This window comes from Oncorhynchus mykiss, chromosome 25 (assembly GCF_057628025.1).
Source record: "Oncorhynchus mykiss isolate SJ-2025 chromosome 25, ASM5762802v1, whole genome shotgun sequence".
Lineage (NCBI taxonomy): Eukaryota > Metazoa > Chordata > Actinopteri > Salmoniformes > Salmonidae > Oncorhynchus > Oncorhynchus mykiss.
Genome location: NC_143046.1, coordinates 65,399,534 through 65,417,483, shown reverse-complemented (window position 1 = coordinate 65,417,483; position 17,950 = coordinate 65,399,534). Strand labels below are relative to the sequence as shown.

The 17,950-nt window shown below is 41.1% G+C and overlaps 2 protein-coding genes across 2 annotated transcripts; both read left to right on the top strand.

Moving 5' to 3' along the window:
- The first annotated feature begins 3,908 nt into the window (after positions 1–3,908).
- On the top strand, positions 3,909–12,897 carry LOC110505524 (delta-like protein 4). The gene is made up of 11 exons (XM_021584797.3): positions 3,909–4,452; positions 4,619–4,882; positions 5,200–5,257; positions 7,256–7,519; positions 8,181–8,241; positions 8,446–8,576; positions 9,370–9,539; positions 9,870–10,086; positions 10,274–11,024; positions 11,255–11,363; positions 11,513–12,897. The coding sequence occupies exons 1-11, from the start codon at positions 4,399–4,401 to the stop codon at positions 11,516–11,518; spliced, it is 2,085 nt and encodes a 694-aa protein (XP_021440472.3). The 5' UTR covers positions 3,909–4,398; the 3' UTR covers positions 11,519–12,897.
- A 3,012-nt stretch (positions 12,898–15,909) lies between these two features.
- LOC110504326 (glutathione-specific gamma-glutamylcyclotransferase 1) lies at positions 15,910–17,527 on the top strand. Its single transcript, XM_021583106.3, has 3 exons — positions 15,910–16,330; positions 16,571–16,606; positions 16,802–17,527. The coding sequence occupies exons 1-3, from the start codon at positions 16,157–16,159 to the stop codon at positions 17,165–17,167; spliced, it is 576 nt and encodes a 191-aa protein (XP_021438781.2). The 5' UTR covers positions 15,910–16,156; the 3' UTR covers positions 17,168–17,527.
- Positions 17,528–17,950: the final 423 nt, after the last annotated feature.

The following is a 17,950-nucleotide window of genomic DNA, read 5'->3' as shown; positions in this document are numbered from 1 at the left end:
AGTATTCAGACCCTTTGATATGAGACTTGAATTTGAGCTCAGGTAAATCCTGTTCCAATTGATCATCCTTGAGATGTTTCTACAACTTGTGTGGTTACCATGTGTGGTAAATTCAATTTATTGGACATGATTAAGAAAGGCACACACCTATCAATGCAAGGTCCCACAGTTGACAATGCATGTCACAGCAAAAACCAAGCCATGAGGTCGAAGGAATTGTCCGTAGAGCTCCAAGACAGTATTGTGTCGAAGCACATATCTAGAGAAGGGTACCAAAACATTTCTGCAGCATTGAAGGTCCCCAAGAACACAGTGGCCTCCATCATTCTTAAATGGAAGAAGTTTGGAACCACCAAGACTCTTCCTAAAGATGGCCGCCTGGCCAAACTGAGCAATCGGGGGAGAAGGGCCTTGGTCAGGGAGGTGACGAAGAACCCAATAGTCACTCAATAGTCACACAGAGCTCCAAAGTTCTTCTGTGGAGATGGCAGAACCTTCCAGAAGGACAATCATCTCTGCAGCACCACCAATCAGGCCTTCATGGTAAAGTGGCCAGATGGAAGCCACTCCTCAGTAAAAGGCACATGAATGCCAAGTGTCATGTCTGAAGGAAACCAGGCACCATCCCAATGGTGAAGCATGGTGGTGGCAGCATAATGCTGTGGCAGGGACTTGGAGACTAGTCAGGATCGAGGGAAAGATGAACGGAGCAAAGTACAGAGTGATCCTTGATAAAAACCTGCTCCAGATCTCTCAGGACCTCAGACTTGGGCGAAGGTTCACTTTCCTACAGGACAATGACCCTGAGCACACAGCCAAGGAAACACAAGAGTGGCTTCGGGACAAGTCTCTGAATGTCCTTGAGTGACCCAGCCAGAGCTTGGACTTGAACCCGATCGAATATCTCTGGAGAGACCTAAAACTAGCTGTGCAGCAACGCTCCCCATCCAACCTGACAGCGCTTGAGAGGATCTGCAGTGAAGAATAGGATAAACTACCCAAATACATGTGTGCCAATCTTGTACCGTCAGACTCAAGAAGACTCGAAGCTGTAATCGCTGCCAAAGGTGCTTCAACAAAGTACTGATTAAAGGGTCTAAATACTTATGTAAATAGGATATTTCTGTTTTGTTTTTTGTTTTTTTACAAAAATGTCTAAACTTATTTTGGCTTTTGTAATTATGGGGTATTGTGTGTAGATGGATGAGGGGAAAAAAATAATATAATCCATTTTAGAATAAGGCTGTAACGTAACAAAATGTGTAAAACATTAAGGGATCTGAATACTTTCCTGAATGCATTGCATATATATAGCCATTGTGTATTTATTCCTTGTGTTGTCTTTCTATTACTTTCTATTTTTCTCTCTGCATTGTTGGGAGGGACCCGGAAGTAAACATTTCACTGTTAGTCTACACCTGTTGTTAAAGCAGGATATTTATTTTATTTGGTCCATGCAAGTAAATCATTAATTGTTGCCTAGGGTTGAGGCCCTGACCCTAGCTTCATGTCCACTCCCAGCTCAACCCTAACCCTGGCCCTAACCAAACTCTTGATTCCCTTCCGCATCCCGGCTCAACCCTAAACCTAGCCTCCACCCTAACCCTAACCCTAACCCTAACCCTAACCCTAACCCTAACCCAAAGCCCAACCCTAACCCTGACCCCAACCGTAAGTCTAACCCTAGCTTCATATCCATTCACGGCTCATCCCTAACCCTAACCCTAACCATAGATTCATGTCCACATCGCAGCACAACTATAAACCTAGCCTCAACCCTAACCCAGCCCCAATTTTAACCCTAACCCTGACTTTATTTCCACTCCTGCCTCAAACCTAACCCTAACCCAGCTTAATGGACACATCCTGGCTCAAACTTTACTCTAACCTCAACCCTAGCCATAACCCTAACTTCGTTTCCACATCTTGGCTCAACCCTAACCTTCGACATCTTGGCTCAGCTCATCCCTAACTCTAACCCTAGCCTAAAGGTTAGGGTGGAGGTTGGAGTTAAGGTTGAGCTGGGATGTGGACAAGAAGTTAGGGCTAGGGATATGGCTAGGGTTGAGCCAAGATGTGCAAATGAAGCAAGGTTTAGACACATTTTGGGGTTGAGCCGGAAGTGAACATGAAGCTAGGGTTAGCGATAGAGATAAGCAGAGGTAGCACGAGGGCTGTGGGTGCAACCGCCCAAGGGCCCACGCACCTACAGGGCACGTAAGGAGCTTCCTGGAGATTTTTAATCCAACATTGTAAAAATGCAACACGTCCTAAATTGCATCCTGTACAGGTCCTAAACTCAAAAGTAATGTCCAACTCTACATAATGCATCTCTTTAGCTCCAGATGCATCTCTCAGTAGTATTTGTAGTGTGTTGGTAGGGTTATTGTGGCATCAGTAGCCTCTGAAACCTTAACTTGTCCACAGAGACCATAGTAACCTACACAAGTATTTGTTGTAGGCCATCCATACAAGTAAATATTTTTTCCTGTCTTCTTTAAGATGTAGAAAAAATGTAATTGAGAAACAAATATTCTGTGTCAGAGCCAGAGGTAGTTTTGTAAGTGTTGCAAAAACATAACATTGGGCTTAAAGGGTTGACAAACTGAGACCTTGAGCCACATTCATATATTGGACAACCAAATACTTTAAGACACCAAAATAACAATATATATATATATATATAGTATATATACTGTATATATACACTACCATTCAAACGTTTTGTGTCCTTGTTTTGAAAGAACAGCACACTTTTTGTCCATTAAAATATTTCTCACATGGAATAGCCTTAATTTCTCAGAACAAGAATAGACTGACGAGTTTCAGAAGAAAGATCTTTGTTTCTGGCCATTTTGAGACTGTAATCGAACCCACAAATGCTGATGCTCCAGACACTCAACTAGTCTAAAGAAGGCCAGTTTTATTGCTTCTTTAATCAGAACTACAGTTTTCAGCTGTACTAAAATCATTGCAAAAGGGTTTTCTAATGATCAATTAGCCTTTTAAAATTATAAACTTGGATTAGCGAACACAATGTGCCATTGGATGGTTGCTGATAATGTGCCTCTGTACGCCTATGTTGATATTCCATTAAAAATCATCCATTTCCAGCTACAATAGTCATTTACAACATTGACAATGTCTACACTGTATTTCTGATCAATTTGATGTTATTTTAATGCACAATTTTTTTTGTTGGTGTGGCTGAGGCATAAGAGGTTGTGAACAATAATGAATAGGGGTGTAAACAAAGAAGAGTGCTCTAGAAAGTGTGAAAATCATTCAAGGGCATATTTTCCTACTTTTCTCCAAAGTGGGATAACAAGTTTATCAAATTTCAAAGAAACATAATTCCCCCTTGTTTTCCCCAACTGCAGTGTATGATATACAATTTTGAAGCTCTGAGTCTGTACCTTTATAAATGTAAAAATGGTTGACACCCATCTTTTCCAATTGACTATAATGTAATGACACAAGCATCAACCATGTGACACTTGTATTTTAACATTGAATGCAATGTATTGACATAAGCATCAATTTGTTAATGCTCATCTTTTCCAATTGACTTGAAATGTATTGACATAAGCTTTCATTGGTTGACACTCATATTTTACCATTGACAAGTCAACTGTGTGACACTCATCTTTTCCCATTGACCGTAATGTATTGACAAAAGCATCAACCATGTGACACAGCTTTTCCCATTGAATTCCATGTATTGAAATAAGTGTCAATTGGTAGATGCTCATCTCTTCCCATTGGCACCATAAAGCCTGCTGGGAGCATGACCAATTGAAATATATTTTGGAAAAACGTGTCATGATGACGTTTTCCTATGATATGATGTTGCAAAATGTGACATGAGGGTTGGTTGCAATAGGCTCGGATGGAAAGGGGCGGCGTTTATTGATTAACAGTATTCATAATAAGTACACAAGTATATAATGTAAGCGAGACATCAAACACCCTTCATTAAGAAACAGTCTGCTTTGTGACTGATGTACTGCCACATTTTCACAACAATATTGGCGCCACCAGAAGCGTGTTTCTGTATAAGCAAAGCGCAAGAGTTGCATCAACACGCCAAGAGAAAGCACTTTTTCAGCAGGATCATGATGGAAGGTCATGGTAAAGACAGAAGGATGACTAAACTGTGGATATTGACGTTACTGTTATGCGTTTAACCTGCATCTCACTGTCTGGATAAAAAGGTTTCTCAACTTCTGCGCGTATTGGATTGCGGAGCTGGGTTTAGTCCAAAAGGGTTTTGAAGAAGGATTTATTCCCCTTTTCCTAATTTCATATTTCCTCATCATCCAATCACTGCTTGGAATAGCAGCTCTCTGATGAGAACAGGTTATTTTTCAAAGGATACGAACCGATCTGTGGAAAAGAATGGCAACTTGGTTTACCTTTATCATCGCAATTGTTATAACGATTTTTACGCAGGTAATTTTACAGTTAACTATTTTTGGAATCGTTCATGCCTGAATGTTGACACAGCAATAGGGTTGTAATGCACAATAAAATATATAATACGCCTAGAATAATTCATAATGTAAATGTTTGCAAAGCAATATTGTTTTATATGCATTAATTGATTATCCTCCTTTAGGTTCTGGGATCTGGTGTATTCGAGCTTGATCTTCATCAGTTTCAGAATAATAGAAGTTTGCTGGCAAACGGCATAGCTTGCAGTCCAGCCTGTAGAACTTTTTTCCGAGTTTGCTTGAAGAACTACCAGACGATAGTGTCACCAGGTGACTGCTACTTCGGCAGTGTCGTTACACCTGTACTAGGCAACAACTCGTTCAGCGTCATGGAGGACGGCACGTTCACTAAACCTATTCGCCTGCCACTCACCCACTTTGCATGGCCGGTAAGACGTTATGCACTGCCTATAATTGAAGTGGTTGAGAATATACAGTATCTGCCTATTGATGCATGGAACAACGGTGTTTGCAATGAGATAGGTGGTGAAGAGCGTCCATAAGCATAAATCCAAGGACTGCACTATCCGATATGGATGTGTATAATATGAAACAAGAGTATATTAGATTTCATAACATGTTATTAGCCTAGTCTACACATATCGTTCAATTTATATATATATTTAAGTAACAAAAAGATGTGCATCTGTACACATTAAATAGTTTAAAAGGTAGACCCTTATTTTTTTTCCACATGTCCTTCTAGGGTTCGTTTTCTCTAATCATTGAAGCATGGTATTCTCCTTCAGCGGATCTACCTGAAGGTGAGTAGTACGCGCCATACATGACCACCGCTAGGAAGCACTGTTACAGATGTTTGAAAAATGCTCCCTATGCCATGGGTCGACAACAGGCGACCTTCGTGCCAAAACCAGCCCGCTAATCAATTTGTTTTGCTCCCCAAAGTTCTTTGTAAAAAAAAATAGGACTATTATTTTAGTTTTTGGTCAAAAAATACAGTAAAATCACCAGGAATTCAGCTAGAATTAGTTTAATTTAGGAAATATGTTCCCAAGTGTTCCTACAAATAAAAAAAGAGACATATGTGATAGTGTCTCAATGTAATCAAGGTATAAAATGATTGTTATTTTCAAATACAATCTCTTTTTGGGCTGAGACCGACAAAAATCGCCCCACGGTTGGATCTAGTTGCCTACCCCTGCCCTACGCACTATAATTATATAATTAAGTAGTATAAATACATGCAATTTATACAGACATTTTGCAGTTACATAAAACTTGGAAATGTGAACGTGTTGATGTCCATGTGTCAGGATGAGTTACGTGCAACAGAGCACTTCTTTTATGCTCTGTCTTCAACACAATCGCACTTCCTTTGGTTTATTTTAAGCGTGGGAAAGTGTGCAAGTCTTAAGTGAGGATATCTAAACCTTGCCAAAAGCCTCTGACGGCCTTTCCTGTATTTTACACCTTTTTGCTCCCTTTGGAAGGGGAAGAATGGGTTGAAAATGTTTTGCTGACAAAAAGGAATAGGACATTTCAATCACAGTACACTTAAACCATTTGGAAGAATAGAGCACAGGCCTTGATGAACCATATTTACAAAGTATGTGGACACACCTTCAAATTAGTGGATTCGGCTATTTCAGCCACACCCGTTGCTGACAGGTGTATACAATCAAGCACACAGCCATGCAGTCTCCATAGACAAACATTGGCAGAAGAATGGCCTTACTGAAGAGCTCAGTGACTTTCAACATGGCATCGTCATGGGATGCCACCTTTCCAACAAGTCAGTTCGTAAAATTTATGCCCTGCTAGAGTTGCCCCAGTCAACTGCAAGTGCTGTTATTGTGAAGTGGAAACATTGAGAAGCAACAATGGCTCAGCTGCGAAATGGTAGGTCACACAAGCTCACAGAATGAGACCACCTGTCCTCGGTTGCAACACTCACTACTGAGTCCCAAACTGCCTCTGGAAGCAATGTCAGCCTAAGAACTGTTCGTCAGGAGCTTCATGGAATGGGTTTCCATGGCTGAGCAGCCGCACACAAGCCTAAGATCACCATGCGCAATGCCAAGCGTCGGCTGGAATGGTGTAAAGTTCGCCGCCATTGGACTCTGGAGCAGTGGAAACCTGTTCTCTGGAGTGATGAATCACGCTTCACCACCTGGCAGTCCGACGGATTAATCTGGGTTTGGTGCATGCCATTAGAACGCTACCTGCACCAATGCATAATGCCAACTGTAACAGTTTAGGGAAGGCCCTTTCCTGTTCCAGCATGACAATGCCCCCGTGCACAAAGCGAGGTCCATACAGAAATGGTTTGTTGAGATCGGTGTGGAAGAACTTGACTGGCCTGCTCAGAGCCCTGACCTCAACCCCATCTAGCACCTTTGGGATGAATTGGAATGCTGACTGCGAGCCAGGCCTAATCGCCCAACATCAATGCTCGACCTCAGTAATGCTCGTGGCTTAATGGAAGCAAGTCCCCACAGCAATGTTCCAACATCTAGTGGAAGGCCTTCCCAGAAGAGTGGATGCTGTTATAGCAGCAAAGCGGGGACCAACTCCATATCAAGGCCCATGATTTTGGAATGAGATGTTTGAGGAGCAGGCGTCCACATACTTTTGGTAGTGTAGTGTATATCATAAACTGACAACAATGTGCATTGTTTGTTTTGACCTTTTTAACAAGCATAGACTGTATGCATGCAATGATACCTATTTGATAAGGCAATGAAAAAAGAACGTTAGGCCACACTATCTTGACGGATTTGTTTTGTTCTCTATCCCCACAGATATAAACAACCCTGCCTTATTGATTAGTTATTTTTCCATCCAAAGAAAGTTGGAAGTAGGGAATGAGTGGTCCCAGGATGTGCAGAGTGGGGGCCAGACGGAGTTAAGGTACTCATACCGGTTCATCTGCATTGAAAATTACTACGGGGACAGTTGTTCCAAAATATGTGCTCCAAGAGATGACCGCTTTGGCCACTACACCTGCAACCCTGAAGGGCAAATATCATGTCTACCGGGCTGGAAGGGAGAATACTGCGAAGAACGTAAGCAATCAAGAGTGAAATGTTCTGGGTTTCTGAAGATTTTTCACATTATGTAGAAAAATGATATTTCTCAAATTAGACCTATTTGCAAAATGGGTTCTATCGTGTCAAGATGCTGCTGCTGTAGAAAGGCTTGGATCATATTTGTATTTTGGAGTGGCAAGGATGAGCAAATAAAAACTGTATCTCCCTCCCAACCCAACCCCTTCATCCCTAGATATCTTACCATTTTGGCCACGTGGGTAGAATAATCCTGGGTAGCGTTCTGGAAGAGCAGCACGCGCCGAGTTAATCGCAGCATTATTATCTGCCACGCGCCACTAAATTGAGGTCTATTTTGTTGAGCGGGAGGGCAGCAGCTGCAAACAGGGTTCTAACAGCCTACGGACAACAATGGGGCAGCTGTCCTCTTTTGAGAGCAAGCATCTGCTCAGGCTTAACCAGCCATTAAACACTAGTCTTGTAACCATGCAAAATCAATGTCACATACAACACAACACAGAAGCAGCAAATGAAGGTTTCTTTATAAATAGACAGGTAACAGGTTTGATGCTACAACAGTGGAAATGTAATTCCTAATCCAAACCACAAGTTTATGATGTATTGTTGAATGAGTTGACAAAAAAATGAAGTTCATGTTTTGTCTCAATTTTATATGCAGCAATTTGCCTCAAAGGGTGCAGCAAAAACAATGGAAATTGCTCAAGGCCAGGAGACTGTGTGTAAGTATACAATAGTCATTTTAGTGTGTGTGTGTGTGTGTGTGTGTGTGTGTGTGTGTGTGTGTGTGTGTGTGTGTGTGTGTGTGTGTGTGTGTGTGTGTGTGTGTGTGTGTGTGTGTTTACATCCATGCTTGCCTGCATGTGTATATGCCTGCATGTGTGTATGCACACAGTGCTGAAAGTATTGTGTTTTTTCTGTGACAGATGCAGAGAGGGCTGGCAGGGAACCTTCTGCGATGAGTGTAAGAGACATCCGTCCTGTAAACACGGCACCTGTCAGCAGCCCTGGCAGTGCACCTGCAAAGAGGGCTGGGGAGGCCTCCTCTGTGACCAAGGTCAGTGTCTCAGGCTCCTCTGGGTTCTGCTGTGAAACAATACAGAAGTACAGCAGAAAACACAGGACATCCTTTATGGCGGTAGAAATATGACATGTTCCTATGATATTGCAAGAACAAGAGTCATCAGGCATTCTGATTATGAAAGGAGAAGAGTGGCGGGGAGTAACTGTTTTTCATATAAACATTTGTCCAGTGGTGTAAAGTACTTAAGTAAAAATACTTTGAAGTACTACTTAAGTACTTCTTTGGGGTATCTGTACTTTACTTTACTATGTATATTTTTTACAACTTTTACTTTTACTTCACTACATTCCTAAAGAAAATAATGTACTTTTTACTCCATACATTTTTCCTGACACCCAAAAGTACTTGCTACATTTTGACAGGAAAATTGTCAATTTCATACACTTATCAAGAGAACATCCCTGGTCATCCATACTGCCCCTGATCTGGCGGACTCACTAAACACAAATGCGTCGTTTGTAAATTATGTCTGAGTGTTGGAGTGTACCCCTGGCTATCCGCCAATACATTTAAAAAAAAATGTGCTGTCTGGCATGCACACACACACATATAAGGAATTTGAAATGGTTTATACTTTTATGTTTACTTTTGATACGTAAGCACATTTTAGAAATTCCATTTACTTGTGATACTTAAGTATATTTAAAACCAAGTAGTATTTTGCTGGGTGACTCACTTTTACTTCAGTCATTTTTCATTAAGGTATCTTTACTTTTACTCAAGTATGACAATTGGGTACTTTTTCCATCACTGCATTTGTCCACAGATCTGAACTATTGTACCCATCACAAGCCGTGTCGTAACGGGGCCACCTGTATGAACACGGGCCAGGGGAGCTACACCTGTACCTGCCAGCCGGGCTTCACAGGGGACACGTGTGACAGAGAGGTCAGGGAGTGCGACAGCCAGCCCTGTCGGAATGGAGGCCTGTGCTTGGTAAGCCCGGAAAGCCTATCCGTTTCCCACAACATACAGCACACACAGGCTTTCCTGTTTTTGTTTTTCCTCTATCCATGTCTCTGGGCCAGTATAGAAAAATGCAACAGACAGAGCAATAGCCAGATCATTGACCCAGTTCATACTCTCTCTCCTGTTAATGAATGTCATTCAAACTGGGGCAAAGGTGGCACGATGAGATTATAACGTGGAGTCGCAAAGGCATCGAAATGAGAAGCACAGCAACAAACCTACAGTACAGTGATCTTTGCTGGAATTGTTTCCTATGACAGTGGGCTGTGACAACCTCTGACTCTCTGTGGCCCACAGGACCTTGAGAACGGCTATAGGTGTGCATGCACGCAGGGGTACGAGGGGACGCACTGCGAGCACAGAATGCTAACTTGTGCCGATTCACCCTGCTTCCATGGGAATTGCAGAGAAAGGGACAACGGGCGGAGCTACATGTGCGAGTGCCCAGGGGGCTTCACTGGACTCAACTGTGAGAAGAAAGTGGACAAATGCACCTCCCTGCCCTGTACAAATGGTATGGGATAGTTTCCACTCTCTGTATCTCAATAACAAGAACTGTCTTTGATTTATTTTGTACACTGTCAGTTAAGAGCACTTACTCAAACAGATCCATTTGGAATGTTCTCTCTAGAGACATCTACATTAGAGCTAACTTAAAGTGGTTGTGATGTGCGCTGATAACACTGGTCTGCTCTATTCAGGTGGACGTTGTGTTATCCACGGCACCACACGCTGGTGCAGCTGCCGCTCAGGCTTCACTGGCCCACGCTGTGAGATCAACATCAACGAGTGTTCCATGAACCCCTGCGCCAACGGAGCCAGCTGCATGGACCGCATCAACGACTACACCTGTATCTGCCCCCTGGGCTACACCGGCCGCAACTGTGACAAGCCCACTGACCGCTGTGCCTCCAAACCCTGCCTGAACAGTGGGACCTGTACCGACGGGGCCAAAGGCCAGCCTGCTGCCTGCATCTGCCCAGCCCACTTCAGTGGCCCCCAGTGCCAGTACTACGATGTGCCTTTACTCATCCCCCCGAGCCCCAGCCCCAGCCGCGTCAGAGAGCCCTTGGACAGGCTCCACTGGGCAGCCATCTGTCTGGGTGTGGGCATGGTGGTGCTCCTGGTGCTGATCTGCATGGTGGCCATGGTCCTGCGCCACATCCAGCAGCAGAGGAAGAGGAAGAAGGACTCAGAGTCCATGAACAACCTATCAGACGTCCAGAAGGAGAACCTCATATCTGACCTGCAGCTGAAGAACACCAACAAAAAGGTGGACCTGGAGGTGGAGGTGGATTGTCTCAGGGAGAAGTCCCAAAACCATAAACACATCAACTACCACTTGGACTACAAAACCTCCAAGGAGTACAAGGATGAACCATCAGAAGAGGATAAAGATGAGAACTGTAAAAAGATGATAGAGGAGAAAATGCCATTGACTAGAAAGTACAGGTAAGTTCCCATTGGGGACAGACGACAATTCAACGTCTATTCCAAGTTTGTACTGAAATGACATGGAAACAACGTTGATTCAAACCAGTGTGTGCCTAGTGGGTTGAAATGCTGCTTGCAGATGACAACCTGGATAGATTTGGACCTACTTCCTATTCTCCAGTGTTTGATAAATGACAGTGGTTTGGATTTGTGCTTGAGTGTTGACATGTTTTACTTTTCATTTACAGCGAAAGGCCAGAGTGTAGGATATCAACGATATGTTCTCCAAGAGATTCAATGTACCAGTCTGTGTTTGTGATAGCAGAGGAGAAGAATGAATGTGTCATAGCAACTGAGGTAAGCTTTTATTTTCACATTTTGTCTGAACATGTTCCTGCAACTCTTGACACCATGTCATTAACAGTCATCAATCAGCAATGCAAAAGTTGAGGTTTCCATTACATTTCTCCAATGATTCACCTGGTTTCCTTTTTTTCTTCTCCTAGGTATAATACATGGATGGTATCAGACATTCTGAAGAATGGATATCTTCTGGACTGTTTACAGGTGTTGAAATAGATGGGATTTAATTTAACTGCAAATTGCTGCTCTTGAAAACTTGACAACTGGACCGATCATGTGTGCTCTATGAATGCAATAAAATGTAAGGACTGAACACACTGTAATAGAGAAATAATGTGGGCTTTTGGACATTTCACCCTCAGTGTGTACTGACAGATTCAGCCCGTTGACAGAACGTCCCACTATATCCATGGGAAACAGGCCTGCGTTAATACCAGCATGCCCATCTGCAGGATGAGAGGGCTCTGTCTGGAGATACTCCAACTTATTGTGATAATCAGCAACCAACCAATCAACTTACTGCCAACAAGCCTATGGAAGGAGCCAGCTACTTCCATTTCTCTACCCTGGTGAAGTGCTATATAATAAGGCAGACTTTGTTTCATAAACTTTCAAGGAGAGAATAAAAACGTCTGGAAACGGTTCATTTTATGAGAATATTTGAGACCTAAGGCCTATGTCAATTTTGTAAATGAATTGTTAAAAAAAAAAAAAAAAAAAAAAACGTTAATAAATAAATAATGTATGCATCCCGAATCATAGAGCCTTAAGTATGGGTTAAAGAGCTACATTGGTGCCCAGCTTCTTCTTGGATCCAGTGCACAACAAAAAAACGAAGGGAACATTTAAGAGAAAAAAACTGATGCGATACACGATGCAGTGCCAGGGGTATTCAAGAAGAAGCTATATTTACTTGTTATTATGCAGCATTGCCCAGAAATGAAGACAAAGAAAAACAAAAGTGACTATTATACCAAGGACGCCTTTAATTAGAATTGACTTCACTGAACCAATAATGTTATTTTTAAGATTAGTATTTCACTAGTTATTTAAATATTTCGAAGCACTGGTCTTTCTATGTTTTATAAGATTATTTTGTATATAATGTATATTTATAAATGTAGAAGTCTCTGTACAACTGTTTTTTTATTTGATGCCCAAAAAGTAGAATTTATTTTTTAATGTTGTTGTGATTGTTGTTTTTTAAAACAATGAAAAAATATCTGGTACACTGTTGTTTGTTGGTTTCATGTTGAGTATAATTGGTCAACTATAAAGCTATAAATTTGCCTAGATATTGGAATGATCAAGAACCTTCAGTTGAAATCCACCACCTGTTGTGGAAATGGCTTCATTGTCTAGATGATGTATGACCTTGTAGCAGTTATAACAATCGCAGTGGTGAGAGGCATGCGTGTCAATGTGATGTTAAATCAATGTGCTCACAATCATTCAGTGGACAGTTTTGTATGTGACAGCAATGTGAGAAATATGGACAAAGTTATATATTAAAACATGTCATGTTAAAGTACGGTACACAGATTGGTCAGTATTTGTATGCAAGTTTTTCCTCAAAAAGAACACCAATCTCACTATGCCCCTTGTCGTTAAGCATCCATGTTGCTTTCAACTGACTTCACATTTCAAGCTGTTTCCTTGGATGTCTGCCCCATAAGCTACAAGACTGAGACAAGGAGGAGGCACAATCTAGAAAAGAGGCTACTTAACAAACCAGGCAGATACTTTAGGGTGTGACCCTACACCACTGGGAAAATCATCATATGCCTCCTCTCTAACTACTGTAAGCATGAATGCAGAAAATAAGGCCCCAAGAGTCCAGTGGCAAGTTACCAGCAGCCTTGAAGGGGTGTTAAAGCCAACACAACACCTTGGCCAGTCCTGATCTCCCCAACAAGACATGTAGGCTATCACATGCTTGCTTTTACAGACACACACACACACACACACACACATTAAATGACTATAACATATCTACTGGAAAACCACCTGATTATCCATTTCTAGTATTATATTTATTCGTTTGATTAATTATTTTGTCACAACAACTAACACCCACACGTTTGTCTTTTCCACATATTCTGTCCCATTTTACAACCTTTTCAGACATCTACCACATAGTCATGTATTTTCATTGTGTTATAATAAAAGCATCCTGTTCGTGGTCAAGTGACATCATTTCCTGCTTCCGGTCGGATTATAATGCACAGGATAACGGCAAACTTGTCTCACGCATCTGTTATGAAACGTCTTCACGGTTACAAACATGATCAATTGCTATGTATTTCACAAGTATCCGATGCTTGACTATAAAAGGTATTTATTCATCAAAAAAATCTTAGAAGGCCTATAAAGAACAAACATAGTGAATGACTGCTTTACAAAGCTCAAGTAATGAGAATGAAATCTAAATTAAACCTTGAATTGTGTAAAAAAAAAAAAAAACATGCCAGTTTCCTTTCCTTTTGTAATGTTCTTAATTAACACTTGGGGGCATTACACCATACATGGAAAGACATTCAAAATGAGACAGACTGAAATGTACATTTTTACACACTTAACAAAACATTTAAAGTTACTTCCAAAATGTCTTTAAATACGTACATTGACAATTGATAACTAGAGACTTTAAGAATTAATGTCATAACAAACAATTTTGTCAAATAATAATGGCATCTGCAAAGCATGGGAAGTATTCTATATTTTATGATTTTGTGATGATATCAAATATAGTACATTGAATACCATTATCAGACTGTGTTGTCATTGGACCAAAACATAATTGTCCTAGCCAGAGGCCAATAAGGCTGAAGGTAAATCGCCTGCTTAAGAGTCATTCATTGACCATGTATGATACAAATGTATAGGGTGCTAGAGAGGCACCTACGAAGAGAACAGACCTTTAGTGGGCTTTACGATGCTTGGATCTTTATGGCAACCCTATAAAGTCCACATGGGGGCACTATAAAGCCCGTAATTTGTGGGCGGAGCAATAAAATTGGCTGTCAGAAGTATAACAATGTAAATGTACCTTTAATCCGTCTGTCTGCACATTTCAAGGCATATGGTGGTGTAGTGAGATACCCGATGGGCTGGACGATTCTCTTCTCGTCTTGAAAAAACGTATACTAAAAACGTGGAAATCAATAAACAGAATGGAAAAATCGAATGATTTATTATTGAAATAGCAATGGGCGGCCTAGTTAAATAAAGGTTCAATCATTAAATGTAATAAAAGTTACATAACAAAATAAAGACTGAGAAAAACTAATTGACACAATTTAAGGCCAAGTGGAAAGCAATGATGCAGGCACTAAGGATGGGGGTGTGAGCATATGCGGGTCTGGGCAGATGAGATGTAGTCATTGTGTGTGCGTCTGTAAATTGTTGCTCGTATGTATACATTTGAATGTGGAGTAAGAATAAAAATGAATAAAAATATGATTTAAAAAAAATACAATGCTTGGATCTTATTCTGAAAACTAATGATTCTATGTATATCCAATTTCGTTAGCTGCTGCTGCAATATCAGACTATATGACTCTAGATGAAATAAAGGGAGATCCATTTTCACACAGGATTAAAAATAGACAGGATTGCTGCTTTCCTTACTTTCCTGACTGTGCAGAGCAACAAGGCAATAAAGGATATACCAACAGTACTTCAAAGTGAGTAAACACTGATTTTTCACATACACTACTATCACCAACAACGTCCATGGAGGAATTGCAAGATCTCAAGCAAAGCATTTTTAAAGGATATACTTATTTAAACTCACAAGTTTGGACATTGGACAGCCAGTGAAACTGTCAATCTATGTCTAACCAGCGAGCATAATGTTCAAACATAAGGTTTCAAAATCCTGTGAATGGGGCAAAAATAACTTGTCATTTCTGATAATGTGGTACATACAATATCTTCTGACATACAATGAATGGATGGAAGAAGGAATGAAGGAATGAATGAATTAAGTAATCTATTTTTCTGTTTCTTTTATGTGACTCATGATTATTAGACACCATTTTCAGTAAATCAAATACCTTCAAGATTGCATTTACAGTACATTGTACATTACTTCAAGTGGCACCTCAAGTGAAGACTAAATTACACACTTAATAAATCCCATTTCTTATCAGAACAGTTGATGCTCAAAATCAAAGTTGGCATATGTTCAGACAATACAGATCTCTCATATTGTATATTACTTCAAGTGGTGGTTGTGGTTGTCAGAGTCTGTTCAATCGTGAGATACAATGTCGCAACATTGTAACATTAATTCGAAAGTTGGATTCCTATAAATGTTTTGCTCCCGAAAAGGATTCGGATTTGGTAGGCTTGTACTTATAGTACGATCTATTATATGATATCATTGGTCAGAAACGTCTTGGTCTGACGTCCGGACACAACAAATACACGTGTCAGTAAACCAAGATAATGAAGCAGTAGGCTAGTACTTTAACGTTACATTGTCCGACACACCAAAACGTATTGTAGGCCTATGCATCACTTCTTTCACATGTTATCGACACCTAGGGGTAGGCTATAATAGGCTTATTACGCATCAGCAAGACTAGTCAAGACTCCTAAGAAGAAATGTCAAAGGCGATGATAGGCTTTTATAGCGAATAGGTATGAAAAGTCTCATGCTTCGGAACGCATCTGCAAAAAATATGAGCTGCATCGGTAACATCTTAGAACAGTTATTTATTGACAGAAGAATATAGGCAACAGTTTACATCTACATCGTACCTCAACCCTAACGAACCATTATGAAGCTTCTGGCTATTACCACATCAGAAAAACCCAGCCTGTGGATATTCGGATATGGCTCCTTAGTCTGGAAACCAGACTTCAAATACAAGAGGAGCAAAGTCGGTTATATTGAAGGATATAGTCGACGCTTCTGGCATGGGGACAATTTCCATCGAGGAGACAAAGACGTGGTAAGCCTTTTCCTTCAGAAATGCAATTCATGTATTTGCTGCTGCTGTAGATTGACAAAATATGATCTTATCTCAGATCAAACTGTGGTGCTTCAGAAAGTGGGAAGTCGAATGAAAAGTCAAATAAAAAAGTTTGATTTGTAAGTCAAACATTTTGGATATGGAAATGTCAGTGTAGTCTAACTGGAAATGAAATGGTTAAAAATGCTGACTGTGCATTTATCCTCATCCTGTCCTCAGCCAGGTAGAGTGGTAACTTTGGTGGAAGATCAAGATGTGAGTGGCTTTATTTCAAAACAACCCACAACACACCTACAGCTCACATTTGATTTGATCCTGTCTACCACGGATAAGTCCTGTACTGTATGTTGCAAAATATATTGACACTGGCATAGTCCATCATGTTGATAAACAGAACTTGAAGTTGAAATCCTGTCCCAGTCTAACATCCACCTCTTCTTCTCGCTGCAGGCTTGCACTTGGGGGGTAGCCTACGAGGTCACTGACTCCCAGATGGAGGAGTCTCTGCAGTACCTGAATGTGAGAGAGGCTGTGCTGGGGGGCTACGTCACCAAGATGGTGGAGTTCACTCCCAGAGAGAAGTACCAAGGGTCCCTGCTCGCCCTGGTCTACATTGCCACCTCTGACAACCCCATATACCTCGGGCCTGCCACTCCCACAGAGATAGCTGCTCAGATTACCATCTGCAGAGGCAACACGGGCCACAACATAGAGTACCTCCTCCGCCTGGCTAAGTTCATGAGGCTGTACTGTCCCGAGGTAGAGGACGACCATCTCTTCTCCATAGAGGCAGCCGCCCTGGCCCTGGTCATCTGAACTACCAGGGCCAGGGATACTCACATCTGACCACCGGTATGACACTCAATCCTTACGACGCTCGCTATGTTACTTACTAATGTGAACAACGTGAAGACAATGACAATGTGAATACACTGACAATGTGAAGACAGTGAGAGTCACTCCACCTCATAAAAAGGGTCAACATGTCATGATCACTGTTTTTGTTGTCCATTGTCAGTAAACGCCCATGATATTGACATTTTTCAAGCTGAAAGGGCAATGAGATTAGAATCAAGGTGCAGTATGCTTCTCTACAAGGTGTGTAAACACTCTAACTGTCCAATAAATATATTTCATATATGGTATCAGATGAATAAATAATATTTTCATTGTGTATATTGAAGGTCCTGGGTAACATTAGAATACGAAAAAGTCATTGTATAAAATAACAAAATAGCATTTTAATTAGTTTGTGTTAGTGTAGGCTATCTGTTGCCTCATGCTCAAGTGTGGCGCTCATGAAACAGTGGTTATTTATACAATAAGGCCCGAGTGGTTGTGGTATATGGCCAATATACCATGCCTAAGGGCTGTTCTTAAGGCCTGGATACAGTCCTTAGCTGTGTTATATTGGTCATATACCACAAACCACCGAGGTGCCTTATTGCTATTATAAACTGGTTACCAATGTAATTAAAACAGTAAAAATAAATGTTTTGTCAGACCCGTGGTATACGATCTGATATACCACGTCTGTCAGCCAATCAGCATTCAGGGCTCAAACCACCCAGTTTACAATTTGAAATAGAGTGCATATCT

Coding starts and splice junctions, on each gene's coding strand:
- LOC110505524 (XM_021584797.3), top strand. CDS start 4,399: ATGGCAACTTGGTTTACCTTTATCATCGCAATTGTTATAACGATTTTT. Junction 9,540..9,869: donor GGAATGGAGGCCTGTGCTTG/GTAAGCCCGGAA, acceptor TGTGGCCCACAG/GACCTTGAGAACGGCTATAG. Junction 11,025..11,254: donor CCATTGACTAGAAAGTACAG/GTAAGTTCCCAT, acceptor TTTCATTTACAG/CGAAAGGCCAGAGTGTAGGA.
- LOC110504326 (XM_021583106.3), top strand. CDS start 16,157: ATGAAGCTTCTGGCTATTACCACATCAGAAAAACCCAGCCTGTGGATA. Junction 16,331..16,570: donor ATCGAGGAGACAAAGACGTG/GTAAGCCTTTTC, acceptor TCCTGTCCTCAG/CCAGGTAGAGTGGTAACTTT. Junction 16,607..16,801: donor CTTTGGTGGAAGATCAAGAT/GTGAGTGGCTTT, acceptor TTCTCGCTGCAG/GCTTGCACTTGGGGGGTAGC.